The 21,030-nt window shown below is 38.2% G+C and overlaps 1 protein-coding gene and 1 pseudogene across 1 annotated transcript; both read right to left on the bottom strand.

Moving 5' to 3' along the window:
- Positions 1-976: 976 nt before the first annotated feature.
- On the bottom strand, positions 977-10,816 carry LOC120164500 (protein PAT1 homolog). Its single transcript, XM_039174203.1, has 5 exons — positions 10,419-10,816; positions 9,320-9,465; positions 8,970-9,026; positions 8,256-8,319; positions 977-3,710 (listed from the first exon to the last, which is right to left on the bottom strand). Exons 1-5 carry the CDS (start codon positions 10,462-10,464, stop codon positions 1,669-1,671), a joined length of 2,355 nt encoding a protein of 784 aa, XP_039030134.1. The 5' UTR covers positions 10,465-10,816; the 3' UTR covers positions 977-1,668.
- Positions 10,817-13,391: 2,575 nt separating this feature from the next.
- Positions 13,392-15,719, bottom strand: LOC120164555 (annotated as a pseudogene).
- Positions 15,720-21,030: the final 5,311 nt, after the last annotated feature.

Here is a 21,030-nt window from a genome sequence, read left to right as displayed (position 1 = left end):
ATCTTCTCGGCTCGAGGATATCCAAATTTCCCATCTTATATGGTTGAACAGTATCTGCTAATTTTAAGTTCTAACCATATACGCTATACATGTTGATTTGTAATTTATAGTCATTTAATGTGACATGCACAACATTTCTCTAACGAAAAATTCTTTAGGTATCAAAAATTAATTTTGAGTATAGTTTAAATATTTATTTTTATATTAAGTCAAATATTAATAATGTTTTGATAAATGATTGAGAAGATGATGTATTTTGACAAAAAAAATATTATAATATTGATATTAAAAACCCCCCGCAATTCAACAACCCATTGCAGCCAAATAATGGAATATTAGCAGGAAATAAACAAGCAATGAAATGATAATAATAATAATAATTATAGGAGGCAGGGATCCTGCAAAGCCCTGGAATTGGGACATCAATGAATGAAGCAACGTGATTTCCTTCATAGATTCTCCTCTCTCTGCAATATTTAAATTTAACATCTCCAGAACGCCTTCCATTAACAAGATTTCTCATCACTCTGGAAACGCAATAAATAACTCACAGCATTTCTGCGTTTGTTTGTTTCTTCTTCTAATTTATGGAACATCAGCAAGTTACAGTCTTTGTATGTACAACATCAGCCTGTACACTTAATTCCAGTGGCGAGAGATTCATATTCAAATACGTTGCAAAAGAATTATCATTTCACTCAACCCTGTTCACTTGCACTATCCAATATGAATCCTGCCTTGATAAATTTTCTGTTAGATTGCCCTTGATACTTCGACTGAGCATCCGGGACTTGTTAATGCAATCAAAGAGCTTAAAGAGATTTAAACAAGTTTTTCTAACATATTGAGAATCTACAAAATGACAATATCTAAGCAACCAGCAAGTAGAGTGAAGAGTGAAGCTAGATGCATGATAAAAGGCTAAATCATCCTTGTTACCGACTCGTATTATTCATGAACATTTGAGTATTTATACCAACACTAAACCAATGCCCGAGTGCAGGGCCAAGAGAGATTCTCTCTTTCATGAAAATGAAAAAGAAAAATATCAAAATCAAACCTAAATTTATCATTCCAATTGAACTGACAAGGCAACAATATCACACACCTCCCCGTAGACTGCATTATTTGATTCTTTATTCAGCATCTGCTACATTGCACAGCGGTTTTTCCGACAGATCCATCCCACGTCCTTTAAACAAAAATATAAGCCGGAATGTAGGATATCTTCTGCACAGAACATCCTATATACTAGACAACTACATCCCCGTACACGAGTTCCATCAAAATAATCTCCAACCTATTGGAAGAACCCCAGGAAAGGGAAAATCCCTGCAACGTTCTATCATAAATACACATTGCTAGCTCCACTCATAACGTTTTGCTAAATAAGCAGAAGCATGTTATCGTTAAAGATTAAAACACATCAACTTGTAGAATTAAAATAGGACCATAGCTTATGTATCCTTAGTGCTTCACCTGAACCGCCCCGGTAGGACCATAGCTTATGTACCCTTAGTGCTTCACCTGAACCACCCTGGATGCTCCACGATTGCCATCAACCACAAATGAAACGGTATAAGCTAATTGCTTGCTTACAGAACACATGGCATCACTTTGCTTTGGCTGTCTAAAAATGTGTGAATTTAAGCTTCTCCCACCAATGTATCATGACTGCTCAACAAGCATAGACCGCTGAGAGAGATCCCATAACAGCTTTTTCTGCTGCTCACTAATGTGTGGTAGACATGCCTGCAACAGATCAATTGGCATTTCTCTTTTAATTGCTTTTGCAGCATCTGATTCATCAATTACCATATTCGGTTTGACCTGCATACGCAAGGACTGCATCACCGTATCATATTTGTTTAAACAATACTTGGCAAGAAGATTAAAGAATTCATCAAAAGAGGCCTTCCAAAGGGACTGATTGCTCATACTGTAATCACTGCAAGCTCTAAAATCAGTCACTAGTTTTGTTGCCCTATCAAGAACACACTTCAAAATAAAAGATGCCGCATCTCCAGCAGGACTTCCAAGAGGACGAAGAGGAGGCTGCTCTGAGGAACAAACCACAGCTGCAAGACAAAAACTAAGTGCATGAAGATCCATCTCATGAACACACGAGGACACAACCTTTACAAGGTTAGTAGTAGTTTCTACTGCTCCTGGATCAGAAGGAAGGCCTCCAAACAAGAACCTTAAGTGATGGAAAATGGCCGTGCAGACAACCCTCATGAGTTCACCATCTAGAAAGAGAAGCTGAAGGTACCTTGCAAGCAGCTTCCGGCCTTTGGGAAGGGACGCTATTCGTAAGAAGACAAGATCATCCTTCTGAGCAAGCTCATCTGTGGGGCCATTCTTACCAAGAGGGTCAACCAATTGAAGTGATGCTGCGAACTCTTCCAACAAAACCTGCCGTCTATGTCTCAGCTGTGCGCCACCATCCTGTAACTGATTAAACTGTAAAAACCTATCAATATCATCTACATCAAGAAGAAGGCATAGACCATCCTCAATTGTAACTCTGGCAGCAAGCATTGGTTCTTGTTCCAGGGGCATATCAGAAGCTTTCTGATTATTGTTGTCGACAGAGGATGAATTTGGAGGGTCAACTTCCAGAAGAGGGCGAGGCCTCCGAATAGAAGAGAAAGGAACCCTCCCAAGAGCATCAACTTGGAGAAAAGCATGTGGCTCAGCATTTGCACGTGCTCGGGGTGGAAGATCCCTCAGATGAGTCGGGAAGAAATGATGTCTCAACTTTGCCCCAGCAGATTTTCTTGCAAGGCAAGCCTGGTGGTAATAATCATCCACATAGGGGTCATTACTGTGAGTTGCAGCAAGCTGCATTCTAAGAATGCCCTCAATCTCATCAGGCAACATATATTTGGCTCTAAATTGAGGCCATCCAATATTAAAGCCCTGCTGAGAAAATCGAGGATTTTGCCTACCTTTCTGAGCTGATTTAGGTCTGTGATCTCGCAAATCACCAATGCCAAGTACAGCTTCAAATTGGTTCATTAGAGGAGGGGACACGGAATGATGAGGATTAAATAGTTGCGACTGAATCCCTGACATATGGTTAGGTGATGGCGGAAGAGGATGCTGCAGTCTCTGCTGGTGCACCTGCATCTGTGGCATTAATTGAGGTCGAATCAAACCGTTTTGATGAGATATCTGCTGCTGCAACATATTGTTCAAAACACCAGAACCATTTCCACCATATAATTTGGGCTGGCTCCCCCATTGATCTGATGCACGGTTATTGACAGACAGACCAGGAACCAATTGAGCCATATTCCCACCATACCCATGATGTAAACCTGGCATTTGAGGATGGGAATTAGAGATTGTGGAGAGATTTGACGAAGACGACATCTGTGACCCACCAACCATATATGGTATATTCAGTTGAACAGAATGTTGATTTGGTGAAGCTTGAGGAGATTTGCCACTAGGGGGAGGGTATGAAGTGTAAGAAGATTTTGGAACTAGAAAAGGTTCACTAGAGAAATGTAGATGGTGGTGTTGTGACTGCTGCTGCTGTGGCTCAGGGTATGAGGATGTCCTGAGGAGATGCTTCGGGTCCAAATTGGGCAATGGTTGTGATGACCAATGCTTGCCTTCAGGAATACTTTCAGTTTCAAGAGCCTGCTGGTCAAGCCAGTAAGGAAATTCCTCCCCATGTGCCCACTCAGCAACAGATGAACCTTAAAGGGGAACTTGGTCAGAACAATGAAAAATATTTCAATATAAATATAGGATCATATACAAGAGTATCACCATATAGTTGAATTCATTTTGATGATACAGGGTCCCAGTGCTTAAGATACTGATTCAAAACATGAGAAATAGCAGTAACAAAGTTCACACAACTTTTTATTAAAAATAGTCAGGAAGGAAACATTGTGATAGAGTCAGTTGATGACTATTAATTAATGAATTATGATCATGCATCATTACATAACACATTTGGCAATGAAATGGAGCAAACTCTCTAGTGTTATATACACACACACATACTAAGCTTATATTAATAACAACACTAAATCTTCATCGTATAATATGTATATCAGTCTGTGGGAATCAATGCCTTACTTCACTCTAATGATGAAAAGAGCTCCAAACTTGCAACTTGCAGATTTGACATCTCACTACCTCAATCCAATCAAACTACCTAAAATGAAACTAAACTAGAGATACCGAAATGTTATGAAAGGGAAGAGGAAATGTGTAGAAGATTTTGAGAGACCCAATACCATATGGACTGTTTACTGTAATTGTAATGCCCCGGAACCCTGGTCAATAGTTTCGGTCAACCTGAAACCCGTCGATAGAGCCCATTAGACCTCCTAAGATAGTTTGGACCATTTAGAGAGGGTATTGGGCTTAAGGTTGGCCCAAAAGTCAAGGAAAGTAATGTTTTTAATTTAAGTTATAAAGGAAAAGGACTAAAAGTGTAGTTTACCCGTAGCTTGTTTTAAAGGTTAAAAAGGCCCTTATCTCCCTTATTTTTCACGTGAGTCATTCCCCAAAAATATCTTCCCATTTTCTTCTTCTCCAAACTCTTCTTCATTTCTTCTACTTAGCCAAGATCAAGCTCTAAAGAAACCTATTCCTAGATTGAAGCAATCAAGGTAAAAAATCTATTCTTCATCTTCTAAGCTTCCATTAGAGCCATAAATTTCAAGGTTTGGCTAAGTTTTTCAAAAATGGGTTTTTAGAAATCAAGTGTTTTAAGTCATTTTAGGAGAGTGTTTGAGTTGTAGGGAGTGTACCTAAGCTTTATCCAACACCTAGTTAAGTAAGTAATCCATTTTTTATACCTTGATTAGTTAAAGAGGTTGAAGAGAGAGTTCAAGCCAAGGGAAAAGGAAAAGTGGATCCCTAGTTGATTCAAGAAGTGTTCTAGCATCCAACGAATCTAGGTAACACCACTATTAGCTTTTCCATACCAGTTGTAGGATCATTAGAAAAAAGTTTAGCTTGAAAGTTGAGTATGAGCATGTTTAGTAGCCTTCCATGGAAGATTTTATGTTTAATGTTTTTAGCATGTTTCTAAGCCTTATTTATGATCCCTTAATATCACATAAGACTTTTAGAATGTTTGGGGACCTCACTAGGGTCTTTGGGATTGAAAAATGGAGTTTTTCATGCTTGTTTTATGACTTCTGCAGGTAGAGTATCGATACTATAGGGTTAGTATCGATACTTGTTCTTCATTTCTGGGTAGAAACGTGTTTTCTGGGCAGAAGTATTGATACTCTTCCAAGAGTATCGAAACTGAGTCATAGTTTCGAAACTCCCAGAAAATATCGAAACTAGGCAAAACAAGATGTTTAAAAGTATCGGTACTTATATAAAGTATCGAAACTTTTGCAGGAGTATTGATACTCTTGGGCTAGTATCGATACTTTCAGTATGTTTTGGGCAAAAAGGTCAGTTTTTGAGGGATTTATACACGAGGTACCCCAACACTTCATTATATCATCAAATAAGACTACAAGTGGAGCAAAATTAATGTTAATTCAAATGTAGAAATCAAATAATTAGGGACAAATAAGACTAGCTTTGTTTGAATGCTCGGGAAAAAGATCAGGACACTCAAGTTCCTTTAGAAAAGATAGCAGAGTCAAAAGTATAGATGCAGTCCGGATATATCCTTAGATAGGGCGCAAGGCTCTTAAAACCGACTAAGGCCGAGGTCTGACACTCGCAAGGGGTGGTTTAGTCAGGGGTATGTTGTCCGATGCAGAATTCCAGGGGCCATATCTCAATAGACTAGAGAAGTGTGTGAGCTCCGAGATGCAGTAATCCCTCAGCCGCATCACGATGTCTACAGTAGTGTAGAGAGTGAGTATCGCAAGGATATTCACTACGCATATCAGATCAGTAGACTTGATAGCTAGCCTTTCAGTGATATGCAATTAGTATGTTTCAACTCTTAGTGTGTCGCTGAGCTAACGGATTGTTTCCATGGGCAGGCCAGTAGATCCAACAGGTGAGGAGAAGTAGATAAACCAAAACCCAGATCAAACCAGTGCATATTCAGAGTACGTCTTAGCATTTTTGAAAGGGCATGTATATTTGTAAGCTTTATTGTCCAGTTAAGGGAAAATTTTATAGAATGACAATAAGACAAGCGCTGCTGTATGGATCAGAATGTTGGGCAATCAAGAAGGATCACGTAAGGAGGGTGGTGGCCGCGAAAATGAGAATGCTTCGATGGGCATGTGGTAGAACTCTGTGGGACATGACACCAAACTCTGCTATTAGGATGTCCTTAAAGGTGGTGTCTGTATCCGAAAAATTAAGGGAGGGAAGACTACGGTAGTTTGGGCATGTCCTTAGGCGAAAACCGTCGGATGCGGTCAGGAGGGTAGAGTCGATTACAGTCGACGGTGCCAGAAGGAGAGGACGACCAAGGCGGAAGTGGGAAGACTGCTTTAAATCTGAAGGATTTAGCCCTTACCGAGGACATGACCTCTGATAGGAAAATATGGAGACTTAAGACCAGGGTAGCCGAGTAGTGCGGGTCACATCCACAGGGTGTATCATCTCTGTCTTCTTTTAATGCCTTTGTAGTAATTTCCATGACTTCTACTTTCTATACGTTTTTACCATTGGAATTTATGAAGGCTTAGAACTAGGGTAATGAGTATTGTTGCCTTAGTTTAGGTTTTATCCCATTTGACTTTATTCCTTCTCGTAGCTTGCTATTCGTTGACTGTTGTGTATCCTTCTCTTCATGTTTCCTCCTTTTAAATTTTGTCTGGTCTTACGTTTCTGTCTATATGCAGAGTTTTTTACGCAGGGATTTATTTGCAGGGATTACTTCCTATTACAGACGTGCATATGAAGACTGTCCAACTATGTATTTATTTATTTATTTATACATACATTGCATTTTATCTTTATTTTTAATTTTCTAACTGCCGGAGGTCTTCCACGGAAGTTGCTCTCAACCTGGCGTTGAGGGCAGCCTACTACCCTACCTCCCCTTTACCCCATTACATATGGGAATAGAGTTTTGTTGTTGTTGTGTTTATTGTCCAGTTAAGTCGTAGTGTCAGTAGAGCGGTCTACATCATTTTTGTAAGGTGTAAATATTTTAATTTGGAGCTCCTCAGTGCAAAGATTTTATTTATTCTTCAGTTTATTTTACAGTTGTTTTATATTTAAAGAAAGTAAGAAAAAGTTGGTCAGCCACTTTGGTGGTTCCATGTAACACCTTAAATCGGTCGACTGTGTGTCGTACTAGTCTAGGGTGTTACGATAATTAACAACTTTGAGAACAACAATAATACAATCCAACGTTTTAACAAATCAGTACCATACATACCATGACCTAAGAGAATGCTATCAATGCTATTTTTAAATTTTTGTTGCCTATTCCAACAAATGTCTTGCTTAGAGAAACACATAATAAATTCCAAAACAATGGCGAATGGAAGTTTGACAGCTTGACGAAGGTAAGCGTCATCAAAATGGATTTCCACAAGTAATGTAACAAGATATGCTTTTAAAACAACAAAATGTTTTGATTCATTGAACAAGTGACCAACTATTCTGGCTCATAAAACAAGAACAACTTCATGTCATGGCATAAAGGATATTCAGAAGAATCAGAACTTCAAAGATAGCAATAATGAAATTCACATCTAGATGCTTAATGTTAAATTTCATACAAAATTTCTTGATTTAATTATCACAAGAAAAAACCCAAAAGAAAATAAAGACGGCAAGGCTAAAACAAAGCAAGCTTAATGACTACTTGCAACCGATCCACAGTGAAGGCATGTCCGTTGCAAGCATTTAATATCTAAACAGTCGTATATGAGTTATCAAATGTTACAAACAATGAACTTCCACCAAATAACTCAATTATAATCCTGATAAAATTAACTCATGCTCCATCATTTCTTTTCTTTAGCCATGAAATCATTAACCACCAAAAAGGGAATTGTTAAGTCAATCTAATCGTTGATATATATTCCATATCTTAATTTCTTATCAAATCACTAGATAGTTTTCCTGAAGTTGGACATATTTCTCCATTAAAGCACTGGGACCATGCAGATACACTCCACATTAAGACAGACAAAGAGATGCTCATGTCAAAGGTCAACAATCAACACTGATATACTGAATAAAACATAGCAAAAGCTTCTACAATAAACAAACCCACAAAAGGTTGGACCTCCATAACATCAATCATCACTGCCTGGTAGAAGTAACAAGGTAAATAAACTCACTTTCTCGGGATCCCCTGTCACCAATTATCCCTGAGCCTCTTGGTCTACTAACAACTGTGTTCAACTGCAACAAAATCACAAGATGCCATCAGCAAACATTCCATGGCTAATGCTTATAGCCAGAATTAACCACCGAGAAACATTCATCTCCAATAAGTGCCAATGGTGAATCGTCATTTTTAAGAAATACTAAAGAAAATGATAGGAATTTTATCCTTTGTCTCTCTTTTAAAGCAAAGATTTGAGATAGCCACTAGCAAGCAAGAATATATCATTTAAAAGGAAATTATCTTTTCTAATTTATTATACAAAAAATAAGCCAATAGCAAGGGAAGTTAAGGTTCACTATAAAAGTAGATTAACACTAGTGTCCTTGCTTGACAGAGTTAAAATAAAAGTTTGGAGGATCAATCATTCTATAACATTGTCCGAGGAAGTTCGGGACAAAGCCGGTAAAACATTTCTAGTGTATCTTAAGAAACCAGAAAGACTAGCACTAAAAAAATGGGGGTGATTTGAAACGTTGACAAAACTAGTGTATCTTATGCAAATAAGGTCTAAGCCAATGGTAAATGTGGTTCCAAGGCATTTTCACCAACCTCTAAATAATTCAATAGTCAACAGAACCACTATTAGACACTAATCCTTAGGAAGGGAAAATATCTTTAATGATCTTACTAGTTGTAAAATACAATAATTATGTGGCAGGCTAACCTTTGAAAATGTACTTTCAAGGTCATCTATTTGTGATGATGATCTCAAAATTCCACCCTACAAATATGAAGAGTTGTTAGATGAAGCATCTAGTGCATGAACAGTCTAGTAAAAACAGCTATAAAATTAATAACCTTGAAAATTAGTTAGGTCTTCCAAAAGAAACATTTAGAGCGATGGAAATTCTTGATTAAAACATCAAATTTTAACCATGTTAGCAAGCATTTTAAGTTCACAATTCCAAGGAGAGAACGAGGAGGGGAAGATATGAATTGAATTTGACTGATTGTTAGTGACACATGCATTCTCAGACTTCAGCTACTGAAACAGGAAAAATCATGAATATTAACCTCCTCTCGATCAAACAAAAATTCCTCTTCATCAAGTTCAATTGCGGGTAAATCTTCCTCATCATCATCTAGCCCCCCCAATTCAACTTCCTCGAGAACATCATTTCCGAAAAAAGCATATTGTGATGCATCAAATAATGTACCTCCTGCATTACAGGAAACCTAAGTTTTACTAAAATGAACTCTTCCAACTCACAACATAAAGAACATATTATTTTTCTAAAAATCAGTAGCAACACATTCGAGAAAAAACAAATTGAGATATAAAAAACATCTGAAACATACATTTGTCCAGTTTTTCATCAATTCCAGAACAAAAAGTATAAGTGCAATTAAGAAGGGGAAAAACAAGGGGCCTTTTTTATGTCTTTGCTTTGAGGCCAAACAGCAAGCAAGAAGCTATATAATCCACCACAACAAGTACAACATGCCCAAAGGGATAGCAAGGCAATCGGGACTTGGATATTCTATCTCCAAAGTCTCAAGTTTGATCCACGACAATGGGAAGGAATGGGATAATCGATAAGGGAGCAAGTGAACTGAGCACCCTTTGTGTAGCTAAAGGCACACTATTTCTCAATATGCACAAAAAGTAATTCCTCAAGTTCAATCATAATTCAAATAAATTGTGCTTATTTCCATTAGTAAAGTTATTGGAATCAAATTCAAATAAACTGAAACTCATTAACGAACGTGCTTTAGTATCCAATTCAAACTTTATGATTACTAAACTGGAAAAATGTCCATGCCAATATGAAATGAAGCAACAATTTGAAAAGTATAAATTGTTCACAAATGGGAAACATTTTATTTCTAAGTTCTGATTGAATCCAAAATCATCATCCATAATTGCTTTAGCAACAGAATCATACACTTAGCATTCAAAACACAATACTTCGGATCTAATTTTCATTTTCTTCCAACCTACAACAGATTAGATTTAGACCCCAGAATCACACTAACTTCTACACTATAAAGGTCCTAAATTCTACTCTAAGCTAAAAGCTAACAAAAGGGGAAAAAGCAGAAGCTAAAGCTAACTTTATCTAAAAACAGCATCAACCGAGTAATTGAAGCAAAAATGAATCGAAAATCAAACCTTTAGAATTATCGCCTAATTGCTTAAGATCCTTAGAAACATCCATCTTATCCGCACTTCAAAATTACGACGCAACAAGGAAAACCCAAAGCAGAAAAACCCTATTTATTAGCTGAACCTCAAATCTAATGGTTTCTTTAAAAGAATCTAAACCTGAACTCTAACAAGGGAAAAGAAAAGAAAAATTAAGAGAGAAAGGGCAGAAAAATCGTTTGAAAAGCAAAAACCCTTGGCAAAGAAATATGGTTTAGTGGAGGGAAGATCTGTATGTATTTCATGGTTAAGGTAATAGCTTCATTTTCCTTCTTTTTTCTAAAAATTGGTTTTCTCAAATTTGTTGAGACAAATAGAAACAGAGACAGGAACCCTTCAAAAGAGATAACGAAGGAACTTTCGTATATGCGATTGAATTGAACTGACTGAAAATAAACAAATAAACAAATAAATAAATGCGTTTTATTTTATTTTCTCAATCAAATTTTTTATTTAAAAATTTTATAAACTTTAATTGCCAATAAAATTACTCCAATTGATGCAAAATTTACACGAATACTTCAGAAAGTTAAAAACTATAATTGAGAAAAAAATTGAAAATAAAAATAAGTGTAAAATATGCATTTAAATAATTAATTTAATCATTAAAATTATTGAAGTAATTAATTTGATAGTTTAGAATCGATATATTTACGATTCTATCAACGATTATAATGGTTAAAAGAGTATTATTCTATATAGAGATTTTGAATTCAAATAATGACATTTGTAAAATGTATACAATCATTATCAATTGATCAAGAACATTTCAAATATATATTACCTTATAATTAATAGACTAAAAGAAATCGATGCATTTACAAATGATGTAATTATACAATATCAGCTTCACCTCAACGTGTTTTCTTTTGTTATTTCTCTCTACTCTTAATGCCCCTGCTCATTGATTTTGGGTTTGGACAAGGGCATCATGAGGATGTGTGACAAATATATGGTGTATTTAGGGTTAGAAGTGTTGGTAGTACCAGACTAGTGGTGGTAATATCCCCCCGCCCACCCCTTTTCCAGGCCTATATTTTCTTCTTCTTTAATTATACAGCTAGTGTTTATGGTAGAAGAAAGAATCTGTTAACGAAACATGTATCTGTGTTTCCACGTCTCCCGATCTTGTTTATTTTATTATCTTTAAAATAGAGGGAGGGAACCACCGACAAGACGTGATATTCGTCATTTTGTTAGATCATCTCCAGCCCTCATCTCTACTCTACAGCATCTCTATCTCTACTCTAAAGATGAAACAGTAATTCATCTCCAGCACTATCTCTACATTACCACCAACTCTACTTTATTCATAATATTTAACTATTATAATATTGATTTTACAAATATAAAATAAAACATAGACATTTCTAATAAATATCAAGATAAAAAAACATAAATAAAACATTTATAAATAACACTGCGAAAATACAAATAAATAAGAAAATTACAATTTATAATAATAATGCGAAAAAACATAAGTTACATAATTATATATTTTAATTCTCCGAATTAGAATATTCATTCCACAAAAGAAATTAAAAAAAAACAAAAAATCAGAAGAAAAAAATGTAGTATAGCTACAGTGCAACGCCAGTTGTAGCGTGCACTATAGCCCGACGCCACAATCCAGTATAACAATGACGATGGGCTGGAGCATAGGATCATCTCTAAAGTGGAGATGAATGTCATTCCAGCGATGCGTTGGAGATGGCCTTAGATCACCTAGCCCGCGAAAGGTTTATGTTTATTATTGGCATAATGATAAAAAAAAAGGGTTATTAACGTTTTATTAAATTATCATTTTGATCCTTGTTCTTTTTCGGCCATCAATGTTTCATTTTGAGATAAAAAAATCTACATAGATGAAATTGTTAATCAACAAATGTCAATACTCCAAAATAAAAATCTTTTTATCCTAAAAATAGAATGTTAAAAACCAAAATACTTCAAAAAAAATAAAAAGGACTACAGTAACTATTTATTTATACGTCAAGGGGTTATTTATTAATTTTTTAGTATCTGGCTGTTGAATTTAACCAAGGAGGATTTGTAGGAGCCGCAGTCCTAGAAGGTAACTTGTTTGTCTGTTATTACCCACCACACATACATTCTCCTGCAAGCATTGACAAGCGTTTCTATGATTAACTAATACAATTGTTGTTGCCAAGTAATCTATGATATGTCCTTTATTCAAAGCCAGAACTTGGACGGAGGATTACTGAATTCGTATGAGAAGTACTAGGGATAAGGTGTTCCAATGAAAGATTCGGACAATTTTTTATTAATGCAAAATACTGCTCATTGAAACAGATTGACTTGTTTCTGAAAAGTTCTCTACCCTAGGCTGGCCGAAATGACATCATTTTGGGAACAATGAGTCTATTGGTGGTGATTTTCAAATCTGATAGATGGGTGATAATATAAGAAATGGGGTTTCATGTTCAGGCTCGGATTTTACTTGTATTGACGTATGATGTAATAGCAGCACTTTAATTGGGTATGTAATGATGTCGGACTATAGTGTCTGAACCTTTTCCCAAGTAGTTTCATGAATGTTTGAATACCAATCATTTGTGTGTGAAAGTAATCAAATTGAATTATAAAATTTGTTTTGTAAAATTATTTGACAGTTTCTATTAGACTTCATGTTAAAGAATATATAATACTCAACTGGTCATGAAGCCCCTTAAATTAAGATACGTTTCTTTTTCAAAAAACAAATATTTTTAATTACAAGTAAATTATTTCTTCTTGAATAAATAAGGGAGGAAAAAAGAAGCAAATTTGACCGATGAACAAGATATATGGCTTGTGCCTACAATTATTCTTCTTTTGTTTTTCCCATCGCCATTTTTCATAGAACCTCAAACACAACAATTCTCTAATAATAATACGAAGAAGCAAAGCAGTCAACAATGCAATTTGAACAGAAGATAAAAAGTAGATAAATCAGAAACATATTGAGGTCAAAAAACATTAACAAAGCACAAGTATATTGGAATAAAAACATCGCAAACGCTTAAACACCACAGAACAAATCTTGTGTCCATTCTAAAAACCATCTAAAGTGTGCGCCCGATTGATGGAAAATAAATGGGTGAAGGTGATGGCACCCACCCCCACCCGACCAACAACAAAAATTAACATTGCGGAAACTAACCATAGCAGAGCTTACAGTAGATGCTCACATCTTGTCCTCGTACTCGGAAAGTGGGGTCATCTGCTCCTTCAACCCCTTCCTCTTACGGAACTCAGCAACATGGGCAGCAGCTTGAGAACCAGGCTCCAATGGATCCGATGACATCATGTCCCAATGATCAAACACACACTGGGGGAAAGCCTGTCCTGATGTTGCTGCCCTCAGAGTGCTAGAGAATCCAAAAGACTATAACGGGTATAGTGGAGTACCAGGCCTCCGCATCTCCTCAAAGACGTGCCCACGCTTCTGGTTAAGAACACTATAAATACCGCCAAGTGCCTGCTCTGGGGCTTTGATCTCCACCAAGTAAACTGGCTCAAGCAGCCTTGGCTTGGCAGTCAACTGAGAAGCATAGAAAACCCTCCTAGCAGTTGGAATGATCTGACCACCACCTCCATGGATAGCATCAGCGTGAAGAACCACATCACACACTTCAAAGCATATACCCCTCGTGTTCTCTTCAGCCAATGCACCTTCCTTAGATGCCCACTGGAACCCATCAACTACTGAATCCTTTATTTCATTCAGGTACTGAACTCCCTTACACATATCAACCACCATGTTAGGACCCGTGGTCTCGGGACCAAAACACCATATCTTCTTAGCAAGATCTTTGTCCCAACCATACTCAGCCAAAATTTTAGAATGGATCTTGGGATCATCTCTTGGACCAATACAACCTTCATCAATGGCCTCAGCCAGACCTTCCTCCAGAGGACGAGCTTCCATGTACAGACGGTTGTGCTTGTTAGGAGACTTGCTCATCACTATCCTGCAAAACCTCTCTAGGACAGTCTCACGGAATGACACAATAGGATCTAACTTGATGATCTAAGCACCACCCATAAAATCTTCTTGCAAATCTTTGAGACATATCTCAAGGTGAAGTTCTCCAGCACCAGACGATGTACTCTCCTGATTCTTCAATGGTACACAGAACCATAGGATCAGACTTGGCCAAACGCTTCAGCCCTTCAACAAGTTTGGGGCGATCAGATGCAACCTAGCACTGAACAGAAACACAAACAACAGGAGAGACAGAGAACTTCATGGCACGAATTGGGTGAGCATCAACTTCCTTCTCATTATTCAAAGTAGCATTCTTGGTGATAAATTGATCCAACCTAAACATGGCCACTGTGTTACCACAAGGCACATCCTCAACAGTTTCCTGCTTCTTTCCCATCCAGATAACAGTTCTCTGCACACTCTTTTAACATATAAATTTTTCTTCTCACCAGGGACATAGTTTGGACCCATGATCCTGACCTTCAAACCAGTTGAAACTTTGCCAGAGAAGACGCGACCGAAGGCAAAGAACCTACCCTTATCAGAAGCAGGAATCATCTTTGAAACATAGAGCACGAGAAGACCCTCAGGATCACATTTCCTGATAGCATTGGCATAGATATCATCAAGAGGACCCTCATACAAGTTCTCTACACGATATTTCTGAGCCTTACTTGGAGAGGGAAGGTGAAAGATCATCATTTCAAGGAGGGCACTGCTCACAGGAAGCCAAGTCTGCATTACACGCTTCATTGAAGCCTTCCCCATCAAGTCCTTCTCATCAGACTTCATGGCAATTTCGAGCTTTTTCAACATGGGCCAGAGCTTATCCTTCTGGTCATTCATACAAGTGTACATTATCTGCTTGATGGGTTCATAACAGAATTGTACAAATCCACGCTTGCATGTAGCAGAGCCAGTGTTCTTGGTGGTCCATTTCCTGGTAGCTGTATCGAAAAAGTTCTCACCCCCAGAGCCTTTCCATCATCTTTGCCTCATCAACTCCAAACCTCAAGGCATACATTTTAGCAAAGTTGGTCAAGGTAAAAGCCCAACCATGCGAACCAGCAGAGAAAGCAACTGTCCCCTTCTCAGGGTATACTTGAACATCACCAAGAAGAGGATCTTCATATGTGGCCATGATGACAGTAGCATTTTCAATTACTCTTTGGAATGTCTGGTAAGCCTCCTCACCATCAACCTGGATCTCAAGGAAGCACCTGTCCATCTTGTTAACAGTCAAGACAGGCCTTATCTTTGGACAGCCTCTGTTTGCACACAGACACCTTCAATACAGTCAACCACCACAAGGGAACCATCAGTAAAACGAAGAGCAGCAGTGACCTCAGATGAAAAGTCTATGTCGCAACCGTCTTTCGGTTGGGCCCCGAAATTGGGCTTCGACTTGGATTAAATGGGTTAGGAGTCGCCACCGATCATTTTAAAATGATATTTAGGTAGATCGGACACCATCTTACTTGATCTATGCTTTACCAGAAATATGTCGAGTTCGGGAGTCGGTTACGGTAAAGGAATGATTAGCACCCTTGAACCGCCCTTTCGGTACCAATCAATTTGTCGGGTGTCTTAATAGCGAAAATTAAAATTAAAATAAAAAAAATCTGATTCAAATTACTTACCTTTAATTGGTTGAAAGTATTACTGAAAAAGCTAAGAAAGAATGTTAAATTAAAAATAAATAAATAATTAAATAAGAGGAGGAACAGGAAACAAATAAAAGCATCGCTCTTGGTGTACAACATTCCAAAAATGTTAATGGAAACATCACTGCTAATGCAACAATTAATAGCTCAAAGCAAATTGAGCTGGTTCCAATCCCGTTGGTAATCACAATCGGATTTCCTATAATGGTGGAAAGGTGAAAGTTAACCATGCCAAATCTAATGAGGACCAATTATGCAGTCGGGGTCCATAACCTACAAAAGCTCTAACCAAGTTTGTATTGCTTTCAATTCTCAATCCATAATTAATGACAAAGTTACTATTACCATGCAAGAAAATCACGTACATGAAGCCATGCAAACTAGCATTTCCAGTAAAGCCGCTGGAATTGCCTTCCATCTCCAACCGACGCTTCAAAGATTCAATATGTTGTCGTTGCAAGCGGGATTTTCAAAGCTAATGATTCGACGATCAAACGAACGAACGGGCATGGATCCATCGTAAACAACGATGACAACTGAAAATGAACGCCGATGACAGCGAAGACTATTAAATCCTCGAAGTTGGCTCTAATGGAGGCGGTGTTGAAGACGGTGGTCGGCAATGACGCAGTAACACCATTACCACTGCCTGACCCGGTCGTGATCGCAGGTCATCACAGCGGTTTTCCCGGTTATCGACTCTCGGGTATACACGAGAGTGAGAACGAAAGCTATGGTGAAGAAGGAAATGAAAGCGAACAACCATAGCTTGCTGGAACTTCCTTGTTTTTAAATGTAAGGATGAATGAGGATTAGCTTGGTATTGCTGGTATTGTTCTTCATTTTCTTTTTCTCTACTCGGTTTTTACTTGAAAATCATTGCCCAGCCATCGTGAAAATTGAGATCGGAGAGAGAGAAGAAAAAGAGAAAATCCCCCTTTTTTATTCGTTTGTGCAGGTCCCCCCGCTGCCTTTGTTTCTGCTTCTCCCTTCTCCTGGGATCAGAACCCCCCCTTGTTTTACCCTGTTGCAGGTACTTATAGGTGAGTTGGGGGGTTGTTTCCACTCAATCCCGAGATCACCGGGATTCAGTTGTTGACGAGGGGTTGTCGCTTGGTGGTTGAGTGTGCCGAGAAATCTGGTGCAAGGGTTGTGAGGAGTCATTGGCGTAAAAACAGGGAGATGGGTTAGAAATTAGTATCTACAGCTGCCCCTCTTTGTCCTTTTTCGTGGAACGAAAAATAGGACAAAGATAAAATGACATTAATTTTCGTTCGGTGGAGTTGAAGAATGACTCCCTCATGTAGTTGACAGGCCCTCGAGCTGAATGAAACCGAACCCGAAAGGTCTTCGCTGACAGATAGCTTTCCTCGACCTAAGCTATTTTACCGGAAAAACGGCTTATTGTCACTAAGACACGGTTAACCCAGGTCTTCTTCTCGACTTGAAAACCTCGATTGTAGCCGAACAGTAGTGTAATTGAGGTGTCATCGAGCTGAATGGAGCCGAACTCGACAATTTTATTGACAGATAGCCCTTCTTGCCTGGAGCTATTATGTAAGCTTGATTTGCCTCCAAGTTGAATATAATCGAACTCGAATGTCTTTAGCAGATAGCCCTTCTCGACTTAAGCTATGCTGCAAATGATGTGCTTTGGAGCTGAGCCTAGTCGAACTCAAAGGTCTTTGGTTGGCAGATACTCCTTCTTTGAGTTGGATATCCCTCGTCGTGAAGTTGAAATCCAATCTAGAGATTGATGTTGCTTGTGTGCACGATTCCCTTCGTCATGAAGTTGAAACCGCGGGTGACCCTTCGTCGTTAAGCTGAGCAAAGAATTGGATATCCTTCGTCGTGAAGTTGAAATCCAAGTAAGTTGTATTGTTCCAAGTCCAATATCCTCCGTCGTGAAGTTGAAATTGGCTTTGGAACTGGGAAATTGTTTGTTGACAACCAGTCGTCCCTTCGTTGTGAAGTTGAACTTGCGTTGTCTGGAGTCCAATATCCTTCGCTGTGAAGTTGAAATTGGCTCTGAAATTGGGAAGTTGTTTGTTGACAACCAGCGGTCCCTTCGTCGTGAAGTTGAACTTGCGTTGTCTCGAGTCCAATATCCTTCGTTGTGAAGTTGAAATTGGCTCTGAAATTGAGAAATTGTTTGTTGACAACCAGCGGTCCCTTCGTCGTGAAGTTGAACTTGCGTTGTCTCGAGTCCAATATCCTTCGTTGTGAAGTTGAAATTGGCTCTGAAATTGAGAAATTGTTTGTTGACAACCAGCGGTCCCTTCGTCGTGAAGTTGAACTTGCGTTGTCTCGAGTCCAATATCCTTCGTTGTGAAGTTAAAATTGGCTCTGAAATTGAGAAGTTGTTTGTTGACAACCAGCGGTCCCTTCGTCGTGAAGTTGAACTTACGTTGTCTGGAGTCCAATATCCTTCGCTGTGAAGTTGAAATTGGCTCCGAAATTGGGAAATTGTTTGTTGACAACCAGCGGTCCCTTCGTCGTGAAGTTGAACTTGCGTTGTCTCGAGACCAATATCCTTCGTTGTGAAGTTGAAATTGGCTCTGAAATTGAGAAGTTGTTTGTTGACAACCGGCGGTCCCTTCGTCGTGAAGTTGAACTTACGTTGTCTGGAGTCCAATATCCTTCGCTGTGAAGTTGAAATTGGCTCCGAAATTGGGAAATTGTTTGTTGACAACCAGCGGTCCCTTCGTCATGAAGTTGAACTTGCGTTGTCTCGAGTCCAATATCCTTCGTTGTGAAGTTGAAATTGGCTCTGAAATTGAGAAGTTGTTTGTTGACAACCAGCGGTCCCTTCGTCGTGAAGTTGAACTTACGTTGTCTGAAGTCCAATATCCTTCGTTGTGAAGTTGAAATTGACTCTGAAATCGAGAAATGTTTGTTGACAACCAGCGGTCCCTTCGTCGTGAAGTTGAACTTGCGTTGTCTAGAGTCCAATATCCTTCGTTGTGAAGTTGAAATTGACTCTGAAATCGAGAAATGTTCGTTGACAACCAGCGGTCCCTTCGTCGTGAAGTTGAACTTGCGTTGTCTAGAGTCCAATATCCTTCGTTGTGAAGTTTGAAATTGACTCTGAGATTGAGAAGTTGTTTGTTGACAATCAGCCGCCCCTTCGTCATGAAGTTGAGCTTGTGTTGTCTTGGATTCAAGATCCTTCGTTGAGAAGTTGAAATTTACTCTCGAGCAAATTGTGAGTTCGAGAGAAAATTTTCAATCTGTCGAGTTGGTCGAAGTGTAGCTTCTTGCTGCCGGCTAAGCAACCACCCTTCCTTCTTTGAAGGCGCTTGAGAATCGAGTATCCTTCATCCTGAAGTCAAAACTTGACTCTAAAAGCTGCAAAAACGTGTATGCTAACATGATGAATGTGATGCACCTAAGTATGTCTAAGATACATGCAATATGAATGAATTATGTGTTATCTCCTGGATGGAGTCTCGTGCTTTGTCTGTCAATGAGGTCCTTAGAATCGATCGTGCCCCACTATTTTCTCGAGCTTTGGCTTTACAGATCTTTCAAATCTGAGACTACTCTGTTTGAAAATGTTTTTCTCATTTTTCTTGTTTTAGGAGAAAAAATGTTGAAAAATATTGTTGACAATTGACTCAAATTGTAAACGTGAGTTCAAAGAATATCAAAGGAATCAAGAGCTCTTTTAATGCTTTTAGAGTCACATCTCTTTGACAAATGTTTAAATGGATGAGTTGGCCTTAGGTTGGCCTCCTTTCTAAGGTTTTGATAACCCAAAATGTCATGTTTTTAAATATCGCAACATGTTTTGGTATTTCAATTGGGTGCGGACAAAATGAAGCAATTAGCATGATCACTTACTAGACCTTTTATTTCGGTCCTCTGAAATCTTCCATTTGTTCAAGCTTTGTAGGCTCCTCTAACGAAGGCAGTGCAAAAAATATCGGTCTAAAAATGAAATTCTTGAGTGCTCGTGTGAAATTGACTATAACAGGTGTTCCTTAACTCCTTTAGTCCATTTTACCGAAACTTCATGCTTAGATAAATTCGATTTAATTTGCCGTTATCTGGCTAGCTGAATCCATAAAGCCGGGGCGTTTAACCAATTGCTTTAGATGGACAACTTATCATTATAATCATTTTTATCAAGTTAACTGAAGGGTTCATCTCATCACAAAGTCTTCGGCCTGACAAAAGCAGTGGAGCAAACACCGAATTGCCAAGTGTCCGAGCAATGTCATGGTTTGAATGATATCTATTCATAAAGCCAGGGCTTTCAAGTTTCCTCTATAACCAATTGCCTTAGTGGAATAGCTCAGTTTTACGGATTAAATTTCTTAAGATTGGAAAGAAGAAACTGTTATAGTCTAGGTGTTTTGAAAGTTAAGGAATCTCATCTTTAGAGTTCAATTTTTAAGCAACTGACTTACACTAGATTCACTTACTCGACTATTCCATATGTGAAGATCATTATCATCACTGAACGTCTTAAATAAAAAGCATAGTAATTCCATATGCAAATGGATGCCCCATGTTGCCCGCATTTTATGAAAGGAAAAGGTCATAAGAGCAATGTATGATGTTTGAGTGTATATTCTGGGTAAGGTTAAAGTACTTGTTTCAGATCATGTTACTTGTCAAAGATCTGTAACTTTGAACCATTTACAGATTTTCTTAATTCAGATGATGTTAAAAGAATTGCAAGTTTGCAAATGTGATTCATTGCTCGCCATCATTAAAGCAACATAAATTTATTTTAAAGTCCTTGCAAAAACTTGAGAAATAATGAAAAAACAGATTCAAACAGAATGCCTCAAATGATGAAATGATCTTCCTCACTTGGATGCCCCTCAAGTTGTTGAAGTCGATCAGATTCTTGTTACGTATTTTCTGTATGATTCTCTTGATTGTGGAGTAATTCTCGATAGTGCACCGTGGGACT

This window comes from Hibiscus syriacus, unplaced genomic scaffold (genome assembly GCF_006381635.1).
Source record: "Hibiscus syriacus cultivar Baekdansim isolate YM2019G1 unplaced genomic scaffold, ASM638163v2 tig00111540_pilon, whole genome shotgun sequence".
In the NCBI taxonomy this organism is placed as follows: Eukaryota; Viridiplantae; Streptophyta; class Magnoliopsida; order Malvales; family Malvaceae; genus Hibiscus; species Hibiscus syriacus.
This window is presented reverse-complemented; position numbering and strand designations above follow the sequence as displayed.

What these genes read in the sequence shown, in the direction of transcription:
- LOC120164500 (XM_039174203.1), bottom strand. Translation starts at nt 10,464, where the DNA reads ATGGATGTTTCTAAGGATCTTAAGCAATTAGGCGATAATTCTAAAG. An exon ending in ATTAGGCGATAATTCTAAAG is followed by an intron (nt 9,466 to 10,418) that starts GTTTGATTTTCG and finishes CCTGTAATGCAG; the next exon opens with GAGGTACATTATTTGATGCA. An exon ending in TTTTGTTTGATCGAGAGGAG is followed by an intron (nt 9,027 to 9,319) that starts GTTAATATTCAT and finishes TCATATTTGTAG; the next exon opens with GGTGGAATTTTGAGATCATC.